General features: G+C 38.9%; 1 protein-coding gene across 1 annotated transcript in view; it reads left to right on the forward strand.

The window, feature by feature from the left end:
- ADGRV1 (adhesion G protein-coupled receptor V1) overlaps window positions 1-24728 on the forward strand; it is a 559991-nt gene that overhangs the window by 477670 nt on the left and 57593 nt on the right. Inside the window, exon 88 of the mRNA XM_042956013.1 lies at window positions 13734-13855. Coding sequence (XP_042811947.1) covers window positions 13734-13855 — 122 coding nt within the window. The remainder of the gene's footprint in view (window positions 1-13733; window positions 13856-24728) is intronic.

Genomic DNA, 24728 nt, shown 5'->3' on the forward strand with positions numbered 1-24728 from the left:
CATCAGCTTTGTTTTTCTGCCTTCCCCAACTGCTCTGATCTCTATGTTATTCTTTCTTCTTCCTTTTCTTCTTCCTTTTAATCCTTTTCTTATTTTCCTAACTGAAGCCTGTATAATTTCTTTTAACTCCACAGTCATAGACTTTTAGGTCAATAGGTGTCAAATATGACCAATTATCAAAATTAGACTTTCAGAGGGGTGCCTGGGTGGCTCAGTCAGATAAGCGACCAACTTCGGCTCGGGTCACGATCTCACAGCTTGTGAGTTTGAGCCCTGCGTCGAGCTCTGTGCTGACAGCTCATAGCCTGGACTCTGCTTTGGATTCTGTGTCTCCCTCTCTGTCTGCCCTTACCCCCTCACATGCTGTCTCTCTCTCTCTCTCTCTCAAAAATAAATAAACATTTTAAAAAAATAAGTTAAAAAAAATTAGACTTTCAGAGGGACACCTGGCGGGCTTAGTCGGTAGAGCCTGCTACTGTTGAGCCCAGGGTTATGAGTTCAAGCCCCACGTTGGGTGCAGAGCCTAGTTTAAAAAAAAAGTCAGATTTTCAAAAATTATGCTTTAATGAGTCTCCCTGCAGACATACTGAATTAGAATCTTCAGGAAAGTCCTAATATCTGCATAATTTTGAAGTTTCTCATTGGTTTGTGATTTGGGGGTATGACTAGATTCTATTTCGGTAACATTTTTGTGTCCTCTCCTTTGTGGTGGCCTCTCCTCTGCCGTTCCCTTGCCTCAGGCCTTCATTATCTCCCCCTTTGACCACAGCAGTAGTTGCCTAACCGGTGTCCTTGCCTGCAGCAGTCTCTCCGCCAATCTATTTACTTTCCTTTGAGATTAAGCTTTGTTTTGATAAGGCCACACCTCTTTCTCAGAAATTTTAAATGGCTTTCATTTCCTATAAAATAATTCTGTATTGCTAACCTAGCCCTCAAGATGCCTTCACCATGTAGTGCTACAAACATTCTCCTCATTAAGCACCTTCTTTGACCTTTAATTCCAACCGGAAAGACTAATTTACACTAATTTATGCACTTGCCTCTTTCGTCTCTCTTTTGGCTGTTCCCAGCTGAAATAGAGCTCATCTTCAAGGCCCACCTGAAATTCCTTCCCCTTCTCAATACTATCAGTGGGAGTTAACTGCTGCCTTCCCTGGGTTTTTTTGTAACTCGGTCTCTCTCTTCTAATACTTATCCTCTACCTTTTAGTGTAGGGTGTGTGTGTGGGTGTGTGGGTGTGTGGGTGTGTGGGTGTGTGTGTGCTATTTGAAGGAATATGCATATGTAATTCATCCTCTTATCTGTCACATTTTATCTAATATATTTTTGATGCTTGCTAAAACATATTTCTTGAATAACAAGCAATAGCCAAAATGTACATAACGCTGTTCAAAGTGTTATGCATTTCAACCATTTAATTCTCCCTAGATACACAAGACGTTATTTGGCAGATACTAATATGATTGTCACTTTACTGATGAGGAACTTGTGTCCCAGAGCAGTGAAGTGACTTACCAAGGTCACACAACTGGTAAATGGCCTTCAAGTAGTCTGACTCCGGAGTCCTTGCTCCTATAGCTGCAGTTCTGCCTTTTTTGTGAATAAATCCCACCCAGTCAAACTCAGTGCATGCTTTTTTTTAAAAAAAAGTGTAATTTGCCAAGGGCCCATATCCAAAACAGATCTTTTTCTTTTAATGGAATTTGACAGAAGCAAATTGTAAAATTTATTATAAATAACCTTCAGGAAAGTAAATGATGTGATTTATAATTAGGATGCACCAACTTACAGAAAGAAGTAGATATTGGATTGGAGGAAAGGCTGAGGTTGTTGAAGAACAATTTGAAGCCCTATTGCACAGTTCTATAAAGATAGTGTAAATCAGTGTTGTAAATTAACAAGTCATTGAAATGAACAATTTTTGATCCTTACACTCATTTAATTATACAATTTCTAAGAAGTGTGGTGGTTTCCTCTCTCCTGAGAAAGGAGAGGGAAATTCCAGAGTATTTGCAAATAAACACTCATTCTGTGGTTATATTAAAGCTGCTTTATCAACCAGGAAAAAAAATTTGTTTTTTTACAAATGCGTTTCACAAAATTGCACCTGGTTAAAAAAAAAAAAGTAACAAATGGATAGAAACAAACACAAACTGTAGCAGGACCTGTCTAGTAAAGACAGAATCGAATAGTAAAAATGGCTCCTTTTGGGGACTTGGGAAGCACAGTGGCCAAAAAAACTGTATGGCTGCTCTTTCGTTAGTCTTATCTACTAATGCCAAAACCATGGTACCTAGAGTTAAATAAAATTCCAATGCTCTCACTCTTTTTTTGCCCCTAAGGAAGGGAGATTTAATTTTAAAAAATTTTATTTGAGTATATTTGACACACAATGTTACATTAGTTTCAGGTGTAGGACATAGTGATTCAGTTTCTCTACACATTATGCTTTGCTCACCACAAACTTAGCTACTATCTGTCACCATGCAAGTCTATAAGTATCATTGATTACACTCCCTATGCAGTAACTTTTATTCCTATGACTTATTCATCCAGAAACTGAAAGCCTCTACCTCCCACTCCCCTTCTTCCATTTTGCCCATCTTCCTACCCACCTCCCCTCTGGCATCCATCAGTTTGTTCGCAGGTTTAATAGATCTGTATCTGCTTTTTGTTTGTCTGTTTATTCATTTGTTTGGTTGTTTAGATTCCATATGTAAGTTAAATCATACGTCTTTCTCAGTCTGATTTAATTTCACTTAGCATGCTACCCTCTAGGCACATCTGTGTTGTTGTAGATGGCAAGATCTCATCCTTTTTATGGCTGTTTAATATTCCTGTGTGTGTGTGTGTGTGTGTGTGTGTGTGTGTACCTCCCACATCTTCTTTATCCAGTGCTCTTACTCTTAAAAAAAAAAAAATGTGGAAACATAATTTTGAGCCTAGGACAAAATTTGCTACTAATATCAGATACCCATGAATCAGTCTAACCATTAACAATTTGAATTCCCAATGAAAGAGGAGAAAAAGAGAAAAAAGGTTGGAATTAAGATCTCACAGATTTTAAGCTGTCCATATGACATTCCAAATATGTAATACACATATGACAAATATACAAAGAAATTTTAATGGTATATCATCGGGTACAAATCACTTTGGTCACTAATATAGAAACATTATCCGTATTGATGTTACTGTCGTCTTGGACAGCCTCCTTCTCTGTAAATGATACACATGGCATCCAATCTGGATATTGCCTTTCTTTCTTAAACACAATGGTTCCTCTTATTTTCTCTGTAAGGGCTTGGTCCAAGGTTGTTAGTAAGAATAAGCAATAAGATATTAGTTTACTTCCACATGGATAAAATTCCTGGCCACACCTGTGGGTACTGTGCCATTGCTTACATGAACAATGATAAGCCTGTGTATAACACAGATATTATACCACTTTATGGTCTGTTATTATTGTGTATACCTGCAAACAGCTCTGTATGTGGGTTTCGTGTTAGTTTTCTCTACTTACAGATATTATTTAACAACAGAGCGTAAGTAATATCCTCAAAGCTTTTGTGAAATACATTACATCATTTTGAAGATGAGACAATGCCCTAGGGCACCTGGGTGGCTCAATAGGTTAAGCGTCCCTTTTTGACTCAGGTCATGAACTCACTGTTTGTGAGTTGGAGCCCTGTGTCAGGGTTTTTGCTGTCCACACAGAGCCCACTTCAGATCCTCTGCCTCACTCTCTCTCTGCGCCGCCCCCCCACCAGAATAAATAAACACATTAAAAAAAAAAAAAAAGACCAGACAATGCCCTGATAATCTGATAGCCATAGGAAGAAGAGATGCAATTAATCACATTGACAGAGAAGATCCAAAGGATTTAGCTCAAGTAGACTTTTTAGAATAGTGACATGGCAAGCGAAATAAAAATAAAGTAAAATTTTAAATTCGTGTTACAGTTTTGCAATGTGATAGCTAGAGAACCAAATTAAAGGAAATAAGTGTGAGGTCAGCTGGCATTTATCCAGATTGAGGGTCTACCAGAAAACAATTCTGGAACTGACATATTTAACACACTGTAAAAATATTTTCTTGAACACATCTTTAGTATTAATTTTTATGAGACATTGTGTCAGAATTGACTCAAGACTTCAGTGTTGAATGTGAGCCTGTTAACTCTTAATGACTACTGTGTGGTGTCCTATCAAACCATCTGTAAAATATAACTGGTTATTCATGGCCAAATACATAGTAACCTAATTTCCAAAAATTATGAGGCCATATAGTAAGATTCAAAATATAGATGTAAGCAGGTTGAAAGACACATTGTATATTTTCATAGTATTATAGAAGCTAAATGTGTTGGAAATTGCTGTTAGGTGTCTGAGCATGCCTGGGGATGAGTGTTTTGAACTCTTTAATGGCTGAGTAACTGGTAGTGTAGTTAGTAAACTAGGTTAAGCCAGTCTTCAGTTGTTAGTTGGCTGGCTTCGTGTTTGTTCTAGACCTCCTAAAAACTTCTGTCATAATGTCATTGTGTGAAATGTTTATGAAGTGTGTTAAAAATCACTATGTTGGCTGTGAACCCAAGTGATAATTCTCCCCATAGTTCCAAGACATCTTCCTCACAAGAAGAAAACAGACCATTTAACCTTTTCCTTAAGTATCACAGACCTATTTGACACCCCCCCCCCCCCGGAGGATATTATCTGGCAACTTTGAAGTACATGGTTCAAATGGAATTACTCTAATAACAGTTTGTGCAAGGTCCATGTGGGTATGTCTCATCTAACTTGATTATTCTCCTTAGATTCAAAATTATAGTCTGCAAATTGAAAATTATATATAGCTTTTGCAAGGCGAGACCATAATTCTAGGCTTGTACTATTTTTTTTTCATTCCCAATAAATCACACTCAAAGTAGGCCTGACACTGGACTGTCCTTTAGCATCCAGGGCAGCCCTAAGTCAGCTGGTGACAAAGTACCGTTATTTAGGTTCTCGGAGACCTTGAGACTCCTCTGAAAACCTGTTCACATTCCTCCTCTCTGCCTCTGGAAAATACACTCTAGACCAATATTGATTAACTCTCTTCTCTGCCTACAGATCCATTTTTTCACCTGTACAGATCCTTCCAAATTAGGCTTGCTTTCTTCCCCTATCAGTTAAGGGTCCAGGTAAATCCGTGTCCAAAGGTGGTATGTGTAGGCTCCCACTATTAGTTGTGTTTGCTGTACCCATTGTCTAAGATGTCCTGCAGGCTACTTAAATTACCTTCTAGAGTTGAAGTTTATTCTTGTGAATCACAATACCTTCTTGAGACTCATTGCCATCAGTTTTAAGTGGGATTGGGTGGGTTAGACTAGAATAGAAAAGGGAGAGGGAAGAGAATAGAAGACACTGAGAGGTCCATTTTAAATAGGCTGGTAAGGGGGCGCCTGGGTGGCTCATTCGATTAAGTGTCTGACTCTTGATTTTGGCTCAGGTTGTGGTCTCACAGTTGTGAGTTGGAGCCCGCGTCAGGCTCAGGGCTCACAGCACAGAGCTTCATATCCTCTCTCTCTCTCTCTCTCTCTCTCTCTCTCTCTCTCTATCTGCCCCTCCCCCACTCACACTTGCTCTCTCTTTGTCTCTCTCTCTCTGTCTCAAAAATAAATAATTGTTAAAAAAATTTTAAATAGGCTTGGCAGGGGAGCACCTGGATGGCTCTGTTGGTTAAGCATCCAACCTTGTCTCAGGCCAAGATCTCATGCTTTGTGAGTTCAAGCTCCACATCAGGCTTCCTGCTGTCAGCTCAGAGCCTGCTTTGGATCCTTTGTCCCTGTCTCTCTCTCTCTGCCCCTCCCCTGCTCACTTGCTCTCTCTCTCTTTCTCAAAAATAGATAAATAAACATTTAACAAATAAATAAATAGGCTGCTCAGGAAGTTTTCAGTAACAGTTTGGATGTGGTGGAAATTATAGTCTACACTCTGACAGCAACCCTCCTCCAAGTGTGATCTTCAGATTATGTCAGGTAAACAGAAGGGTTCTTTTTTTTTTTTTTTTTTTTAGGTTAACTTATTTATTTTGAGGGTTGAGGAGGGACAGAGAGAGAATCCCAAGCAGGCTCTGTGCTGTCAGCACAAACATGGGGCTCGACCCACGCACCGTGAGATTGTGACCTGAGCCAAAATCAAGAGTCGGATGCTCTCGGGCTCTGTGCTGACAGCTGAGAGCCTGGAGCCTGCTTGGGATTCTGTGTCTCGCTGTCTCTCTGCCCCTTCCCCTCTCACACTCTGTCTCCCAAAAATAAATAAAACGTTAAAAAAGAAAAGTTAAGGAGTCAGATGCTCAAGCAGCTGAGCCACCCAGGTGCCTCCAGAAGGGTTCTGTAGCCAAATAGTTTTGGGAAATTCAGGTACAAAAAAAGCTCAACGTGTTTTTTTATTACCTGATTTTTGGGCTCTTCAAATAGGTAAGAAGGGGCTATGTATAGCCATGCACTATTTGCCTAACTTGACTAAAGTCATAATGGTCATGAGAATAAGGATGATAGTGGGTAAGGCTTACTGAGCTTGTGCTTTGTGCCAGGTTTTGTGCCAAGCGCTTTAACGTGGATGGTTCCCCCCCACACGTCCCATGTGGTGCAGCACATGAGGGGAAATGAGGCATGGGGTCAATCTATGTGAATGGTTGTACTAGTACCAGGAAGGAAGAGAAAGTCTGAGAGGAAGGGGAATCTCCAGACCTGGAATTATAGAGCTCAAGGGACATGGAGGTGCACATTTGGAAATTGCTGTCCCTAAAGTGCTCATTGAAAGAAAGTGACTGTGGAGATTATGAATTTAGAAAGGATGCCTAAGAGGGGCACCTGGGTGGCTCAGTTGGTTAAGCATCCGACTTCGGCTCAGGTCATGATCTCGCAGTCCGTGAGTTCTAGCCCCGCGTCGGGCTCTGTGCTGACAGCTCAGAGCCTGGAGCCTGCTTCCGATTCTGTGTCTCCCTCTCTCTGACCCTCCCCCGTTCATGCTCTGTCTCTCTCTGTCTCAAAAATAAATAAACATTAAAAAAGTAAAAAAAAAAGAAAGAAAGGATGCCTAAGAAAAGTGAAGAACCTGGCATATAGCGGAGAGCAGAGATGTGCAAAGTCTAGCCTGCTGCAACAAACATTTAAGAGCTCTTAAAAACCCCTTTAGAGAACAGGAAAACCAAGTCCTGTGGCTCCTGTCTCCAGATTCTGTTGTAAGTGTTTGTAGATTCATGATCTGTTCTACCCACAGTATCCTAATGCTGACTTGGCAGTTCTGTGAACTGTGTGTCCTGTTGTATTCTTCCAGGACTTTTGGTTTATTTGCTGAGAACACTGGTAGGTGACTGTGCATTGTGGGGTTAGTGTTGTCCCTTGTTAAGAAAGCTTAAGAACACAATTAATATGTTCTCACCAATAAATGGGTCAGATCAATGAAATTTCTCTGCCTCCAAGTATCTGCTAATTTCAGAATAAAAGGCCCATAATTTAGAAATAAGGCCTTTCTATACCTTGTTTTCAATTACCTTTTTTTCTCATTTAAAAATAATACATGCCTGTTGTTGGAAATAGCCCCATAAATATCTTAAATCTACACATTATTTCACAGCTGCATTCCTTGTTTTACATTGATGAGTTTGTTTTAGTAGCACATCCAAATTGTTAGAATCAGAAGGTCAGTGAGGTAAAATTAAAACAAGTACTTTAGAAGATTGTAAACACAGAATAAATTTCAGCCTCATGTAAATGAGGTGTGATTTCCATAATAAAGCCATTATTGTTGTCACTGGTGCATAGCAATAAAGCCAAGGCTGCAATTACAAAGAGAAGAGATAATACAGCACCATACTTTCTTTAAAAATGGCAATTAAATTCATTGAAATCATATTTTCCACTAAAACATAAAGAGATTTTATGTATTCTCAATGGAATCTACAAAATCCCATAAGTAGACTTTCTTAATGATGGTAAGTACTAAATGACATATCCACTTGCTGATTTTTTTTTTCCTTTCCACAAGTAATTTCTTTCACTAAAACCTTTTTAGACTACTTCGTTTTTCACATTAATGACTCCGTGCTAATTTAAGTATTTAAATCAAGTACTTTGAGGATTTGATTCTTTTTTTTCCCTCCCTGTCATCGAACTTCATCTTCACACCAGCCTATCTTTTTTAGCATGACCTTAATGAAAAATTGTAGTAAAATATACGTAACACAAAATTTACCATTTTAACCATTTTTAAGCGTACAATTCAGTGGCAAAAAGTATGTTCACAATGTTGTGCAACCATCACCACTATCCATTTCCAGAAGTTTTTCATCAACTCAAACATGAACTCTGTACCCGATAAACAGAATTTCCTATTCCCCATTTTTCTCAGTCCCTGGTGACCTCTATTCTACTTTCTGTCTAGAGGAATTTGCCTACTCCAGGCACCTCATGTAAATGGAATCCTACAATATTTGTCTGGCTTATTCTAATCAACATAATGTTTTCAACATTCATCCACATTGCAGCACATGTCAGAATTTCATTCCTTTTTAAGACTGAGTAATATTCCATCGTATGTATATACAATAGCAACCATTTTCACTGCCAACAAAATCACCACATAACTAATAGGCAATAAAGCAATTTGGCCATAAAAGATAAAAGTCATGAAAAATAAAAGAGGGCATTCATGAAGAAGAACATGATGAAATATGAAAAATGAATAGCAAAATTAAAAAGACCTTATTGTGAATACAAAATATTTTAATACATTTTATTTTTTTTACATGGGCTCCATGCCCAATGTGGGGCTTGAACCCATGACCCCAACATCAAGAGTCGCATGATGTACTGACTAAGCCAGCCAGGAACCCCTGAATACGTTTTATTATTTTTCTGTGTGCTTTTTTTTTTTAAAGTTTATTTCTTTATTTTGAGAGAGACAGAAAGAGGCAAGTAGGAGAGGGGCAGAGAGAGGGCAAGAGAGAGAGAATCCCAAGCAGGCTGCGTGCTGTCAGCTTGACCTCGTGAACAATGAGATCATGACCTGAGCTGAATGCTTAATGGACCGAGCCACCCAGGCCCCCCACCTCTGAATACCTTTTAAATGTGTGTAGATTGCCTGAACAGGTATCAGGTTTTATTTTGTAGATTGTACCTAAGCATTTGTCTTCAGAGGCTTTCATTCATAGTGCTATACTTTTGTTTGTTTGTTAATTCATCTCCTTGTTCATCGTCACACTTTTTTTGTTTCACTAAAATTTCTTCCTTTATTAGCAGAGTTACCAGTTTCCAAACACTAGGATGCATATTTGTAACTGAGCTTTGAAGTACATTGTAAAAGCCCTTCGACACTGTTGGTTATTGGCACAGTGTCACAGTTCACTGATAGACATCCTAAAGTTCTATAGGAAATGTTGGTTCAAAACTCGGTGCCAGTGTAGAGACCATTCTGAGGGCTAAGATTTATATAAAATGAGTGTAGTGTGTCAGTGGAAAAATGAACCAAACCCTCAACCAGTTGCCTTTTTAACTTTGCTAAAATGTTTGCCCCCAAAATGCTTGCAGCAAAGATGTTTCTGGTGATAGTACCTAGAGCCATTGAAGTTCTGTTTTCTAACAAATTCACCTGTAAACATAAGTTTCTAGTGTGGCCGGTTGTAAATACCTGTTTCGGTAAGCACTGACTTATACAGTCAACAGAAAAGTTACTAGTCGTTCACCAAATGTGAAATGTCAGCTTCTGAAATATACAACCAATATGATTTTCACTAAGTGCAGCATTAATTTTCTGCTTACCAAATGGAATTCCCAGTAGCTATTAGCATCACCACCCACCACCACCCCCACCCCACGTCTGTCCCCATCACCCACTCCCAACAGCCCTTTTCCCTGTGGTCAGTTACTCCAGGCCCCAAAGAGGGTGAAGGTACCTCCTCAGAGTTGGGTTAGCATAAAGCTGATGAAGTTTAAGTTTTAGAGCCTCTCCCTTGCATATAGGCCCTTTCCAAGATTTTATGCCTAATTTTGCTTTTTGCAGTTTTTATTTTTTTAAAGATATCTCTTCAAGTTTTATGAACTTCAGGCCCACAAAATCTGGATGTACCCCTAGATATATTTCTTCCACCTGAAATCATGTCCTCAGCGTTGTTGCACTGCTGAAAAACCAGCCTGGGGTTTATTGTTCAACTCGCTGAGTTATTTATGCCTGGCTTTCTTCCTTGCAGAGTTTCTGATCTGGGGTGCCAAGCCACCACACTTGTCTGCAGAGTTCCAGAAAAACATAGGCCTGGGTGTTTCTGGTCAGGCCCCTGTATGCTCTCTCAGCTCCCCCACTGAGCTCTGTCAGCACACAGCACTTGTTGGGCTAGGCACTTTAGAGGAACATGAAGGCCAAATTTTGAAAATTGGGTTCCTAGTTTTCCATGCAGAGTATGCATGTCCTTTTGTACTCTGCACAGAGCCATAAATAGAATTTTGTACTTACACAGTGGAACAAAGAATGCAATTGCCAGAGTTAATACCTAATCTTTAAAAAATTTAATGAGTATAGCATAGGAAGTTTCCTAAATATTACGGTATCTTGTCATTAGTAAAAATGAGCCTCTGGCCCTTTATCAAATTGTATGATTTCATTAAACAAAAATGAATTTTTATAAAATTTAAATAAATCTTAATATATTTTCCCCTGTCCTGCTGTAAGGCATTAATGACAAAGGAATTATTCATCTGTATAAGCCGTGTCTTATATTATTCTTATTTTCTCTGTGAAGTTATAATAACTCAGGCAATTTTATATTTTTTTATGAAGGGTATTTTTGGGAAGATACCAGCATAGTGTCTTTTTAAAGGCTTTTTTTCTCCTCAAAAAAAAAAAAAAAAAAAAAAAAGAATGTTCAGGTTCCATTTTCCTCTTCCCCTCCCCCTTTCCCTTTCTTTCCTTTCTTTTGTCCTGTTTCTTTTTTTGCCTTTCCCTTCCCTTCTCAAAGAATTCCATCCTAAAGCCCTCTTCACAATTACCATCCACAGGAAGATGTTCAAGCATGGAGTGTGGGAACCCTGTTCGTTGTGAGGGGGGCATCTGTGTGAGGGATGGGGTACAGCCCAGCTTGAGATGTCAGAACCCAAATAAGCTTGAGGGGTCATCTGTGCAAGAGAGGGAATAACAGCACCCAGAGATTAGATACAATCAACTAGGGCAATTGGTCAAATAGATAAATATATTAAGAATAACGAGAACTAGATTTCTTAACAACAGACAAGAGATTTACACAAATTAAAGGAAAAAAGTGAGAATTAACCCTGTGGTTTGGATTGGATTTGGAAATATTAGTGTGAACTAATCATGTTCATTACATAGAAATAGGTACAGTAATCTAGATGTACACGTGTGTGTGTGTGTGTGTGTGTGTGTGTGTGTGTGGTGTGTTCATATGTGTACCTACATAGATTCTCTAGCTCTGTCTACAGAGAGGGCTTAGGAGCAGAAACACCCCAATAATAGCGAGCATATTGACCACCTAATCTTGGTTTCTAAATGCCATTCTCCCAAAAAGAAACCAGAACTGGATCAGGGAAAGTACAAGATAAGTTTGAAACATCTTGTTGGGCCAGAAATCAAGGAAGTACTTACAGAATCATGAGAACATAACAAAAGGCACAAAGGGCACAGATGCCATCTTATCTTGCAAGGGCTTCCATTAATCAAATTCAGGATAATTTGGGCATCAAAATGATAGTAGTCAGTAATAACCCTTTTTTCAAGTTTATTTATTTATTTTGAGAGAGACAAGGACAGCACGAGTGGAGGAGGGGAGACAAGGCTCAAACCCATGAACTGTGAGATCATGACCTGAGGAAATCAAGTCAGACACTTAAGCTACTGAGCCACCCAGGCACCCCAATAACCCTTTAAATAAATTGAGAATCTGTGAGTCCATATTATAAAAATAAATAATGGATAAATCACACATTTGATAAGAGGAAGGGTTTTATCCAGTTTCAAAGTAATCCCACACAGATAATTAGTAATCACAAAGGAAAACAGACTGACTTCACAGTAGAGAATCTGTGCAGCCACTACCTTAATCACATGACCTGAATGAGCAGCCTAATGGGACAAATGGAATTTTTGTGCCACCCAATAAAAGAATGCTATAACAAGAACCCAGTATCAGTTCTGTGACTTTTGCCAAATTTTTTAATCTGAATCACAGGAAGAGATCAGATGAACTCAAATTTAAGGACACTCCACAGGAAAAACTGGCCGGTAATCTTCAAAAGTGTCAGTCATAAAAGCCAAGGACATACAGATGAACTGTTTGGGATTAAAGGAGACTACAGAAACATGTCAGCTGTACCTTTCCGCTGCAAAAAAGATAACAGAAATAATGGACAATCTTGAATGGGATCTGAGGATGGCAGGAATATATGAGTACTGATTTCCTGATTTGATGGTCCTATTGTGTTTATGTAGGAGAAAATCTTTGTAGAAAATACACATTAAAGTTTTCAGAGGGAAAAATGAAAACAACAGAAAAATTAAGTTTTGGGGCTCCTGGCAGGCTCTGTCAGAAGAGGGTGTCACTCCTGATCTCGGGGCCAGGAGTTCGAGCCCCATAGTGCATGTAGAGGTTACTAAAAAAAATAAACTTAAAAAATGTTAGCTTAAAAAATATATTTAAAAAAATAAAGTATTCAGAAGGTGATGGAGGAAGGCAACTTTCAAGTGGTTCAGGGAAAAGAAAAACTATGTTGTCATACTGTACTTACAGCTCTTCTGTAAGTTTGACATTGTTTCAAAATAAAATTTTAAAATTGCTAAAGTCATATTATTTAACTATTCACATTTTCAGAGTGCATGTAAATTTTAGGCATTACTTGGTAAAATGGTGGGTATATTTGGACCTTGAAGTCTGTCCTAAGAGTTGTCAATGGTGTGGTCCATCCTGATGTCTTTCAGACAGCTTGAAATGTGTTTATTTGCAGCTGTTATGATCTGATTCGCTTTTCACGTCTACTATAGGTAGTCATTTAAATAATAAAATCCCCTTTTTAAGGTTATTATTCTACAATGCAAATATCAAAGACAAATGAGTAATGAAGTCCTTGGCCCTGAAGAGATCTCTCCTGAAAACTACAGAAACAACTTGCACGAGAAACAGCAGCCAGAATAAGCTTAGTGTTCACACTAGCAAACCTGTCACTTCACCTTTACTCTAACATTAGCTATAAAGTTTGGTGTCTTCTCTGTCAGAAAAAAAAAGGGATGAGTACATACTTTTCCATGACACACAAGCTAGTTTTTATATCATTTGTGTTTTAAATTGTTGGGTTGGACTACGCTAATTTCCAGAGCAACACCGCTGCCTGTCATTTTCTGGTGGAAAGCTTTTAAGGGGATTTACCTGGGGATGAAATGTGATTGCATCTCTGCAGTTGTTCATGGCACTTCCTGAACAGTCCAGCAGGTGGTAGTCTAGGAGAGGAACAGTTCTCATTCTGCACCACCACCCCACCCCCCCAGCCCCATCAGGAAAACAGAAAGAATGTGGACTCAGCAATGTGCCCTCTCTTTTCTGGCATAAGAATGGGATTTCCAAGGTTGTTCTTTCAAAATGGGTACTTAGGCATACAGAGTGTTACAAGAAAGGAGCCAATATACATTTGTGTGTATCTGTGACTATGCAGGATCCCAGAGCTCAAAAAAAATTTTTTTTTTTATTTCTAGAAGTCCCGCTGGTTTTATATCTCTTTGCCCTGATTTCTGTGACATGGCTTTGGGGAGGCCTGCACATGGCTTACAGACACTTCTGGATGTTGGTCCTCTTTGTCATTTTCAACAGTCTACAGGTAAGCTTACAGTCCGGTTGCTGGTGGAACACATGTATGCTCATGAACACGGGCATGGAGTTTCAATGTAAAGGAATCAAGTGCCTACACGTAGGTGAATTTTTACACACAACATCACGCAAAGTTGCAGAATAAAATGATCAAGGGCTGAATCTTTAATACCTAAAATATGGCTGGGCTTCTAACTTGCTGTTTATACTGATAATATAAAGGGTAAAATATTTACCCTCCTTTATTTAGATAACATCTGAGTAACTACAAAAACATATTTCTTTTTCAGCAGGATTGATGTTTATAAACTTTGCAGCAGGTAACCGTGGACGGTGGCTGTGTCTAGATGTTAGAGCAATTGAAGAGTGAAATAGATAGCAGTGTTCAAGCAGTCCACTCTTACGCCTGGTGCTTAGTGAAATGAGAGTGTTTTGGTTCACTGAAAAATGATTGACATCCTCTAAGTCTGGCAATGCCCAGCTTAAATTAGTTTTGTGAGCGTGCTTGGATAGCATAACTAGGAATTATATAACTATAGCAAAAATTAAAGCTGACTTTTTTAGTGCTTTTGTTAAATGGAAAAAAAGTTGCACCCTGAAATTAACAAATGGAACAAATGAACTCATTTTCCTTATTTTCCAAAGTGAAAAGGTCTGTCCCAGACCAAAATAATATCTTGAATTTACCAAAGATCTCTCTAAAAAGTCCTTATTTGGACCACCATGTTGCAAGGAACATGAGTAGAAAAACCTATTAGGATTACAGCATACAACTGAAACGAGACTCAAAGCATATTTTGATTTCATTTTAAGGATTTTAAGGAAACAAATTATTTAGTGACAGCCTATCTTCCAGCCCAGTGCCTAAGCAAATCATAATATGGATTTAGGAAGGACAGAAAATACAAAGTAACTTGAAAGTTTGGCATCAGGTTGATACAAGGAGGTGTGTAGACATCTCTGTATAGCCACAGAGATCATCAAGCACTGCTGCTGGCACATTGTGTTAATGCTACAGTCCCAGGGTGGAGGGGACAGGCCTGCTCCTTTACAATGTGATGATTCAAGGGAGTAAACAGTTAGCGGTTAGAATACACTATGCTAGGTGCCGTGCAAACAAAAGGGTTGAGTGAAGCACCTGTTTACTCCTGCAAGTGCTAGCATTTGAGATGAGCCCTGGAAGTGAGCCCTTCAGATGAGAGGCCCTGTCTGGTCAGCTTTGAATCCCAGGGGTCTGTTGGAACTAACACCGAGGTCCACACTGGCAGCCTGCAGATGTATTTTATTTTGTGGACACACAGTGGTATACAGAACAGTGTTTTAAATTGTTTCATATTTGGGGGCAGCTGGGTGGCTCAGTCATTGAGAGTCCCAACTTCAGCTCAGGTCATGATCTCACCACCGTTTGTGAATTCGAGCCCCACATCAGACTTGCTGCTGTCTGCCCGAAGCCTGCTTCGGATCTTCTGTCCCCCTCCCTCTCTGCCCCTCCCCCTGTTCTCAAAAATAGAAAAATAAAACATTAAAAAAAAACTCTTTAAAAAATTGTTTAATATTTGCTGCAAACTTTTAAAATTGAGAAATCTCACATAAAAGCTTGAATTTCTGGCTTTTCTTTAATAGCAGTACTTGCTTGGCAGCAATTGGCAAGTCCTAAGTGGATGCTTCCCCCTTTAGATGGGGCATGTGATCTTATTATACATGGGATAGACTTCGTTCATTCACTTTACCTGCCATTGAGTTTGCAATACCTTTAATGTTAAGTAAGTGATGAGTGTATGGTTAGAGATGAGCATTTCAGGCAGAGAAACAGTGTTAGTCTGGGCAGTACAAAAGGGAACTGATTAATCTCGCCGAGATTTAGAGAAGAGTTGGGGTGAGGGTGGCAAGAAGAAAGGCTTTGCGGTTCGGAAGGTAATGCTGGGAGCCGAGACAGACGAGGGTAAGTTGGCCTCAGTGCCATGTTACCATGCTTTGGAAGGGATGTTGAACTTCAGCTTTTAAGCAGTAGGAAGCCATCAAAGTTGGAGTTTTTATTTGTTTTGCTCTGATTTGTTTTTAAAATTTTTTAAATTTTGATTGGGAATGACTTGCTTGTACTACTTTTTAGAAGGATGACTGGAAACATTTAGGAAGGTAACGAAATGTGGAACAGCTCCAGTTAGAGGTGGGCTCCTATCATAGTCCAGCCTATAATATTTCAGCAGCATACCTGGGAATAGAGAGCAGGTGACAGGTTTGAGAATTGTAAAGATAACCATTAATGGAATTTGGTTAGCCAATAAAATGTAGGGATGTGGAGTATCAGAGAGCAACATCATGTAGAAATGCCAGGCTCAGGTGAATGGCTGGGTACCAACATCTTTAGTCAACATGAAGATCACATCAGGCATAGGGTTCTGGGAAATACGCAGTGAGGTTGGTGAGTTGGTAAGATGTGGGAGTCATTAGTAAAGTTAATTTTAGTTAATAATTGTATAATAATAATAATTTAGTAACTAGGTTTTAGGAGAGAGCTACAGAAAGAGATTATTAATGAAAGGGAACTAGAATAGAAGAGTTTGGAGTTTCTGGTAGAAAAGAAAGTTTCAGAAGAAAACAATACTAACTAACTGTCAAGTGCAGCAGAGAAGATAAATAGGCTGAGGACCGAGGGGCATTGTGGTGCAGTGCAGTGTTCCCCACCTGTGGCTTGCAGCAAAATCATGTAAAGGGCTTGTTGAAACACAGGTTGTCAGGCCCCACACTGAGAGTTTCTGATACAGTAGATCTGAGCAGATCTGGAAGTTTGCTTTTCTAGCAGTTTCACAGATGATGCTGAGACAACCAGGCTAGGGACCACAGTTTGAGAACTGCTGATATAGTGAACATGATCCTAACTCCACCAATCTATCCAGCTGACGAGTCATGGATACAAATTTTTTTCTACTTTCTTCATCTGTGAAATGGGAATACATACTATTTAGGATTATGGTGTGATTTAATTAAATGGCATAACATATTAAGCAATTGTACTGTACCTCACATGAGGAGCAAATATTTTTATCCAAGAAGTTGAATGGAGTATAGAAAGAGAGATAAAGTAATAGCTTAGGAAGGATGTTTGGCTGGTTGGTTCAAAGGAGATTTTTTGTTTCTGTTTTCTTGTGAAAAGAACCAACAAAGAAGGAGAAACTGACAAGTGGAGGAAAGAAAGACTCTTTGCTGTGGCAAGATCATGGACAGGGCAGGAAGAACAGAAGTGATGGAGGAGAGATGTTTCTCTCTCTGAGGCTAGGGAGAGAGGGAGGAACATGGAAAACCATTTGGAAGCTGGAAGTGAGGAAAGTTGGAATTTGCATCTAATGCTCTCTCTTTTCTCTGAAAGTCAAGAAGCAAGGACATTTGTTGAGAAAAATGGGTTGAAAGCTTGAGCCTAAAAGTGGTAAAAAGTTCAGAGAAGTTTCTAGGCAGAAAGTAAATAGCAAACTATGGTGGGTTGGAAGATAGATGGTCAAGAAACAGACTGCTTAGAGAGAAATTGGAGGGATTCAGTGGAGGTTAGACACCTGAAATCCATGATTGAACCAGTCACCAGCAGTTAAATAAACGTGAACCTCAAGGTTAAGGTGGTAGCCAGTATAACCTATCAAACCACATATACACAAAAAAGTCTGTGGAGCACTTATGCAAGTTTACTAATAAACGAGGACTGTTGGACATTAAACTATATTTCATGGTGAGATATAAACGTAATTGTTATGGCCTGTTTCTTAGAGGAACTTAATCAAAGCTAAGTATATGTAAAAACTAAAAACATCTCAAACGCATATTTAATGAGTTTCATTCCATCTCTGTGGCACTCTGGAAGCCACGAGCTTATGTGCCATTCTGGCACACCAGTACCTTCCTGGTACCAGTGCTCAGTTAATCATTCCTAAAAGAATTGCCTGTTAAGAAACACTTGAGGGGCGCCTGGGTGGCTCGGTCGGTTAAGCATCCGACTTCGGCTCAGGTCATGATCTCGCAGTCTGTGAGTTCGAGCCCCCCTCGAACTCCCTTATGAAACACAGAGCCTGTTTCAGATTCTGTGTCTCCCCCTCCCTACCCCTCCCCCGTTCATGCTCTGTTTCTCTCTGTCTCAAAAATAAATAAACGTTAAAAAAATTTTTTTTTTTTAAAAGAAACACTTGAAAAATATGATTTCTCTACGGTTCGTTGGAGTTCATTTAGTTTGTAAACTGTCTCATGTCATCAACTTGGGCATTTTCATAGAATATGGCTGTATGGTAGTAAGATCTTCCAAGTATGTTCCATGAAGACTTAGTGGTTAGTATTATTTTTTATTGGCTTTGTATTTTTTTTAACTGGCTTTTGTCAATATCTGCACCCACAAAAGTGTGTATCTTATGCTTGGCTACTGTATTTTGCTCAAAGGGGATTACTGCTTCATTTTTTTATCCAGATTATTATTATGTGATAGAGACTATTATTTTATCCAGACTATTATTATGTGATTAGGTGCCCAGAGACTAACAGATGAAAGTTATCTTTTTATAATAATCTGAATTTTTGTATATTTATTGTTTGATGAAATTTTAAAAAGGGAATCTTTTTGTTTGTTTGTTTTTAAAGTAAACTCTACCCCCAACATGGGGGCTCGAACTACCACCCAAGATCAAGGGTCGCATGTTCAATCGACTGAGCCAGCCAGGCACCCTTAAAAGGAAATCTTAAAAATTTTTTTTTTATTTGAGTATAGTTGACACACAATGTTACATTAGTTTCAAGTGTACAACATAGTGATTCAACATCTCTGTACACATTATGCTGTGTTGACCATAAGTGTAATTATTGTCACTATACTACACTATTATGATATCATTGACTGTGTTCTATATGCTGTGCCTTTCATTGCTGTGACTTATTCTGTAACTGGAAGCCTGTGTCTCCCACTCCTCTTCACTCATTATGCCTATCCTCCCACCCCCACTTCCCCCCTGGCAGTCATCAGTTTGTTTTCTGTTTTTAGAGGTCTGGTTCTGCTTTTTGTTTGTTTGTTTGTTCTTTTTTTTTTTTTTTAATTCCACATGTAAGTGAAATCATATGGTATTTATCTTTCACATTCTGTCTTATTTCACTTAGCATAATACTCTCTAGGTCCAAATGGCACAGTCTCATTCTTTTTTAAAGCTGCATAATATTTCATTGTATATAAGTATTACATCTTCCTTATCCATTTGTCCATCAGTGGGCACTTAAGTCTTCCATATTTTGGCTGTTGTAAATAATGCCGCAGTAAACATAGGGGTGCCTATATCTTTCAAATTAGTGTTTTTGTTTTCTTTGGGTAAATACCTAGTTGTAGATTTATTGGGTCATATGGGATTTCTGTTTTTAATTTTTTGAAGAACTTCCTTAGTGTTTTCCACAGTGTCTATACCAATTTACATTCCCACCAACAGGGTATGAGGGTTCCTTTTTCTACACATCTTCTCCAACACTTGTTATATCTTGCCTTCTTTTTTTTTTTTTTTTTATCATAACCATTCTCACAGGTATAAGGTGATATCTTAACTGTGGTTTTGATCTGCATTTTCCTGATGAGTAGTGATGTTGCACACCTTTTCCTATGTCTATTGGCCATCTGTATATCTTCTTCGAAAAAATACCTATTCAAGCCCTCTGCCCATTTTTCAGTCAGATTGTTTGTTTGTTTGGTGTTGAGTTGTATGAGTTCTTTACTTATTTTGGGTATTAACCCCTCATTCAATATATCATTTGCAAATATCTTCTCCCATTCAGTAGATTTTTTGTTTTGTTTTGTTTTGTTGATGGTTTCCTTCACTGTGCAAAAGTTTTTTATTTTAATTTAATCCCAGTAGCTTATTTTTGCTTTAAAAAAGGGTATCTTGGGGTGCTTGGGTGGCTCAGTCAGTTAAGTGTCCAAGTTCAGCTCAGGTCATGATCTCATAGTTCATGGGTTCAAGCCCCACATCGGGCTCTGTGCTGACAGCTCAGAGCCTGGAGCTTGCTAATGATTCTGTATGTGTATCTCTCTCTGCCCCTCCCCTGCTCATGCTCTGTTTTTCTCTATCTCAAAAATAATTAAAAATAAAAATAAATAAATAAGGGAATCTTGATCACTTGAAATATTATCAGGAATTTCTTGATCACTTTCTGAAGATTCAGGGTTGAGCTACCAAGCATCTAATACATTTGAGCTTTTAAGAAAATGTGTATGAAGTACTTTATAAAGCATGATGGATACAAATGCAAAGTGAGTTTAGAAAAATTATTCTAAATTTGTCTGCTATTATTTTTATTGCTTAATATCTTATTGACCATGATGGTACCACCAGTGCAAGACTCACCTCCTATCAGCTTTCTCACCCCAGGATGGAAAGAGCTTATTCCCCAGTAGGAAAATCCTTTAAGACTTAAATTACCCTCACCTTGGATCACCGACTATGCAGAAACCAGTCACATGTGAAAGGTACTCTGGCCAGACCTGGGTCATGAGCAGTCTCCATCAGAAGGAGTTTAATTGTTATCACAAAAACTACATAGAATGGAATTCCCACCAGAAGAAATGATGCTTTTATCAATAAAAGAGGGGCAACAGTGGTAGGTGGGCCATTGTAACAGATGTCCACTATACATATTTTCTGAATTTCTTGTTCATTGATATAAGTTGGGATAAGGCCAAAGACAGCTATTGTCAAATCACTGGGATATTTCGTTGATGTGACCTCAGTTTATTATGAATATTCTTGGTATCTATCATCTAACCAAATGTCTCTATAGTCCACAAGAAATTCATAAGGGACCACATTTAATTTTTTTTTTTTAATTCCCTGATCCATTAATCCAATAATCTTTGTTTTTTTTTTTTTACGTGAGTTGAATTTATTTCTAAGATTTGTGTTCATGCTTATACATCACAGCTTTCTTAAACTGTTTAGTCCAAGGTATATCCAAACGGTGTAACAATAATGGGAACAATCACAAGAGTTTATCCTCAGCTGCTAGGCATTGCTTGAACCCTGTCAGTTGTTAAAATATGGAAATGGCTAGGGTTTAAACTCTTTGCCTATGTCCCAGGCTTAATCTAGGAGAATCCCCAAACTTCCAGCAGCTGAAAGGTTAATGCGTGGCCAGATAGGGAGCCTCCAGGAGCCTAACTCCAGCTCTAGACCTCCAGCCATTCTGATTGGTCAGTGTAGGTGCCACATTCATCACACATTTTGCATATCACTCCTAGCTTAATTACGTTCTAAAGTATTTTCTATTTTTAACTGGAACCAGTCAGATTCAGACTTAAATACAGCATTTATTTCAGATTTTCTTCTAGGGCTGCCTCACTAACTGACAATTTTTTCACATGTGTAGGGAATCCCATATAGGATAATAAGGGTAGCCAGCAATATCAGGCATGAGCTTCTTAAAGATGCTGGAAAACACGTTTTTGGAAAGGATTCATATACATAGAAGAACCTTTCCAAAAACTGAAATGCATTCTTGGAATGCATAAGCTGGCAAGGGAGCAGAACTTTACATAGTATTGGGATATGACACTTCTCAGAATGTGAGTTATGAGACCACATTGTTCAGAGTCCTGTTTGACTCTCTCTGTCTGTAACTGGCTTATACATGTTCATTTATACAAGCATCTGGTCTCGAGATGTTCCCTAGCAATTTTTGAACCATTCGCTATTTCAGAGAAGGGAGTTACAACATGGAATTTGTAGCTAAAAATATATAGCCTATGTTCAAATTTAAGATCAGCTGGTTAAAATCATTTTTATTCCTCACCCCATGTCTTAAACATTAGGCTGGGAAATAAGTAACTCAAAGGTAGAGACAGTTTCTTTTACTTTTTTATTGTTTTGTGGGTTTTTTTGGTGGTAACTAGAGGTGTTGTTTTTTTTTTTTAATGTTTATTTTGAGAGACAGAGAGAGAGAGCTTCGGCAGGGGAGGGGCAGAGAGAGAGGGAGAGAGAGAGAATTCCAAGCAGCCTTCACATTAACAGCCAGGCTTCATCTCCCGGAATGGAACAGTGAGGTCATGATCTGAGTCGAAATCAAGAGTCGGACACTTAACCAACTGTGCCACCCAGGTGCCCCAACTAGACTGTTTTGAACGCATAAATATTCTTTTAATACAGAAAAATAGTGTTTATTTTCTTACTCCTCTTTCTTTCCTTCCCTCCTTCTTTCCCCTTATGTCCTTTCTTCCTTCCTTGTTTTCCACGTATCTCTTGTCATTATATATTGAATTTCAGCTTTAAAACTAATGCCTTCTCTTAAGAAGAAATTCTCCCAAAGGAAAATAGTCCTTGAGGTATCATAAGAAATGGAACATGTTTCTGTGCTCAGGAAACGTACAGAGTTCATTGCAAACAGAATAGAGAAGAAAATTAATAATCCTCCTTTAATTTTCTTCTGTGAGAATTCCTACTTAGCATCCAGAGGGGTTCAGTGCAGGTGTCGGCTTAGATACAGTACATATTTAGTCTTGGCTGCTTCCTTTTGAGGATAAACAGCTCTTGGGAAATACACATTGTTAAATAATCAGTTACAGAGGACTAATTGTTTCAAGGCACTCTCTTTGCAATTGCTTTCCAACAGCCAACAGTAATAAGAAATGTCACTTTGTTTCCATTGGAGACTAGCACATGAACTATTCATGAAGAGTGGAAAAGCAATCTTCCCAGAAAACCCTGGAATAAACATGTTGAAGCCAGGGGAGGTTGGGACTCTTTCATTGATTTGTCCCAGAGCCATGTCAAGTTAAGTGAAAAAAAAAAAAAAAATAGCTACACTCCTTTTGTAGCGTGAGATGGAGAAACTAATGAATGCCTGGTGTGCTCTTCAAAACATCCCAGAACATTTCTATAACTTTACAAATAAATATACAGAAGCTAAGACAAGGAGGTGTATTTAAATTGTCTTGATTAGGTCATACCACTGTCTAATGTTCAGTAACATCTGGGCTTGGGAATCATCTTTCTGTTTTCCTATAGTAAACTTCTTAACTCTATTTGACAATAAATGACAACATCTCACGTTGCCTTCTCATTACCCTGTTGATTGGCCAGGCAGGGCTCTTGAGACAGACTGCAGGATTTTCACTTTTGTTTGTACTAGGTTTTGTAAATAAAAGTGTCAGGGTCTGATCTGCCAGTGGGTATCTTCCACGAATACAGTGTTACTAATGAAGGGACTGTATAGACTACCTTTTGACACCTGGCTTCATCCTTGCAAAACAGCTGCCTCCATTTCTCCTGCCCTAATGTTTCCATTTCAGAACTTTTTCCGTGCCCTTTCTGATCACATTTTTTGCATTTCAACCATGTAGCATGCCCTCCTGGACTTGCAGGGCCCTTATCTCACCAGTGAAAAGATCTAGCACTCCTCTGATCCTTGAAATCACAATGCCACAAGAATTAGAGTAAACAAGCCACGTACCCTCTTTTGTTAAAACAGTTTTGGGAGAACACAGCCAGCAGTTAACATTTGGAGCCATGTTTCCCCTGGTCATTCAGATTCTTTGCCTTAGTGTTAATTCATAATTTTTCCAGGGTGTAAAATTTTATTCTTATCTCTTGTATTACTCAAATATTGAGTATTCGGAGTATTGAGTATTGGGAACAATATATATTTTTGTAAATACATTTTATATGTATATGTTATGGTAAAATTCAGTGCTGAGCTGCCAGATGCAGTGCAATGAGGATGCAGTTAAGTGTCTTTTTTTTTTTTTAATTTTTTAATGTTTATTTATTTTTGACAGAGAGAGGGAGACAGAACACGAATAGGGGAGGGACAGAGAGAGAGAGAGAGAGAGAGAGATACAGAATCGAAGCAGGCTCCAGGCTCTGAGCTGTCAGCACAGAGTCTGATGTGTGGCCCGAACCCACGAACCGTGAGATCATGACCTGAGCCGAAGTCGGATGCTTAACTGACTGAGCCACCCAGGCGCCCCAAATGTCTTAAAACCTCTGTTGTACCAAAAGACTTGACGCCTGCAAGGTTTAGTTACCTACTTTCCAAATGGAGGTAAAATCCAAAAATGCCCTGAATTTTATCCTAGAGATGATATAAAAATATATGTACAAAATATAATGTATAAAGTACATGGTCTATAAATACAAAATATTATAAAAGAATAAATGGGCAAAAGAAATGGTTATCTCCAGAACTACATAAAGACAAATGAGAGGCCAAAAAGAGATTAGTAAGCTTAGCCTTTAAATCCCCTCTTAAGCCACTGATTGACCACTGAATGATATCATCCACTCACACAGAGGTATTCCCTATATACAGGTGCCATAGTTCCCCTGTGTCCATCATCACAATGCTTATTTTGTGACATGAATCTGCTGTAGTCACTGATCTGCTTTTAAATGTGTAGCACACGCCTTCAGGTCCAAACAGGTAACTCACGTGAGTGATGTAAGCTTACTGTGAGACTCTCTAGGATTTGGTGGGGACTGTATAACGGGAGAGTTCAGACCCTTCCAAAAAGCATGCAAATGAAAAAAGCAAACAGGGTGTGGGCCAAACAACAGATTTTCTAGGGAAAATCCCCCAGGGTCCAACAGAACCTGGCTTTCAGGCTTTGTGGCTAATCTATTTATAGTTTGCCCCCTCCCTTGGGGCAAAGTAAAAGTTTGGGGGATCCAAGTGGCTCAACTGAAAACCTACTGTATTAACTGGAACTCGTCCTGCATGGCAATCTTTGGACTCCATTTCTTCATTCTCTGGTGCGGTGAGACTGCTGAATTCTCTGCTTAGCTTTTTAGCCTTGGAAGCAGCTGGATTCCAGTAGTTTCCTAACCTTTCCTCCCACACAAAGTCAGCTTTGGAAGTGGCAAATGCCTTTATAGTTCTCTTTTGCT

This window comes from Panthera leo, chromosome A1 (assembly GCF_018350215.1).
Source record: "Panthera leo isolate Ple1 chromosome A1, P.leo_Ple1_pat1.1, whole genome shotgun sequence".
Taxonomy (NCBI): domain Eukaryota; kingdom Metazoa; phylum Chordata; class Mammalia; order Carnivora; family Felidae; genus Panthera; species Panthera leo.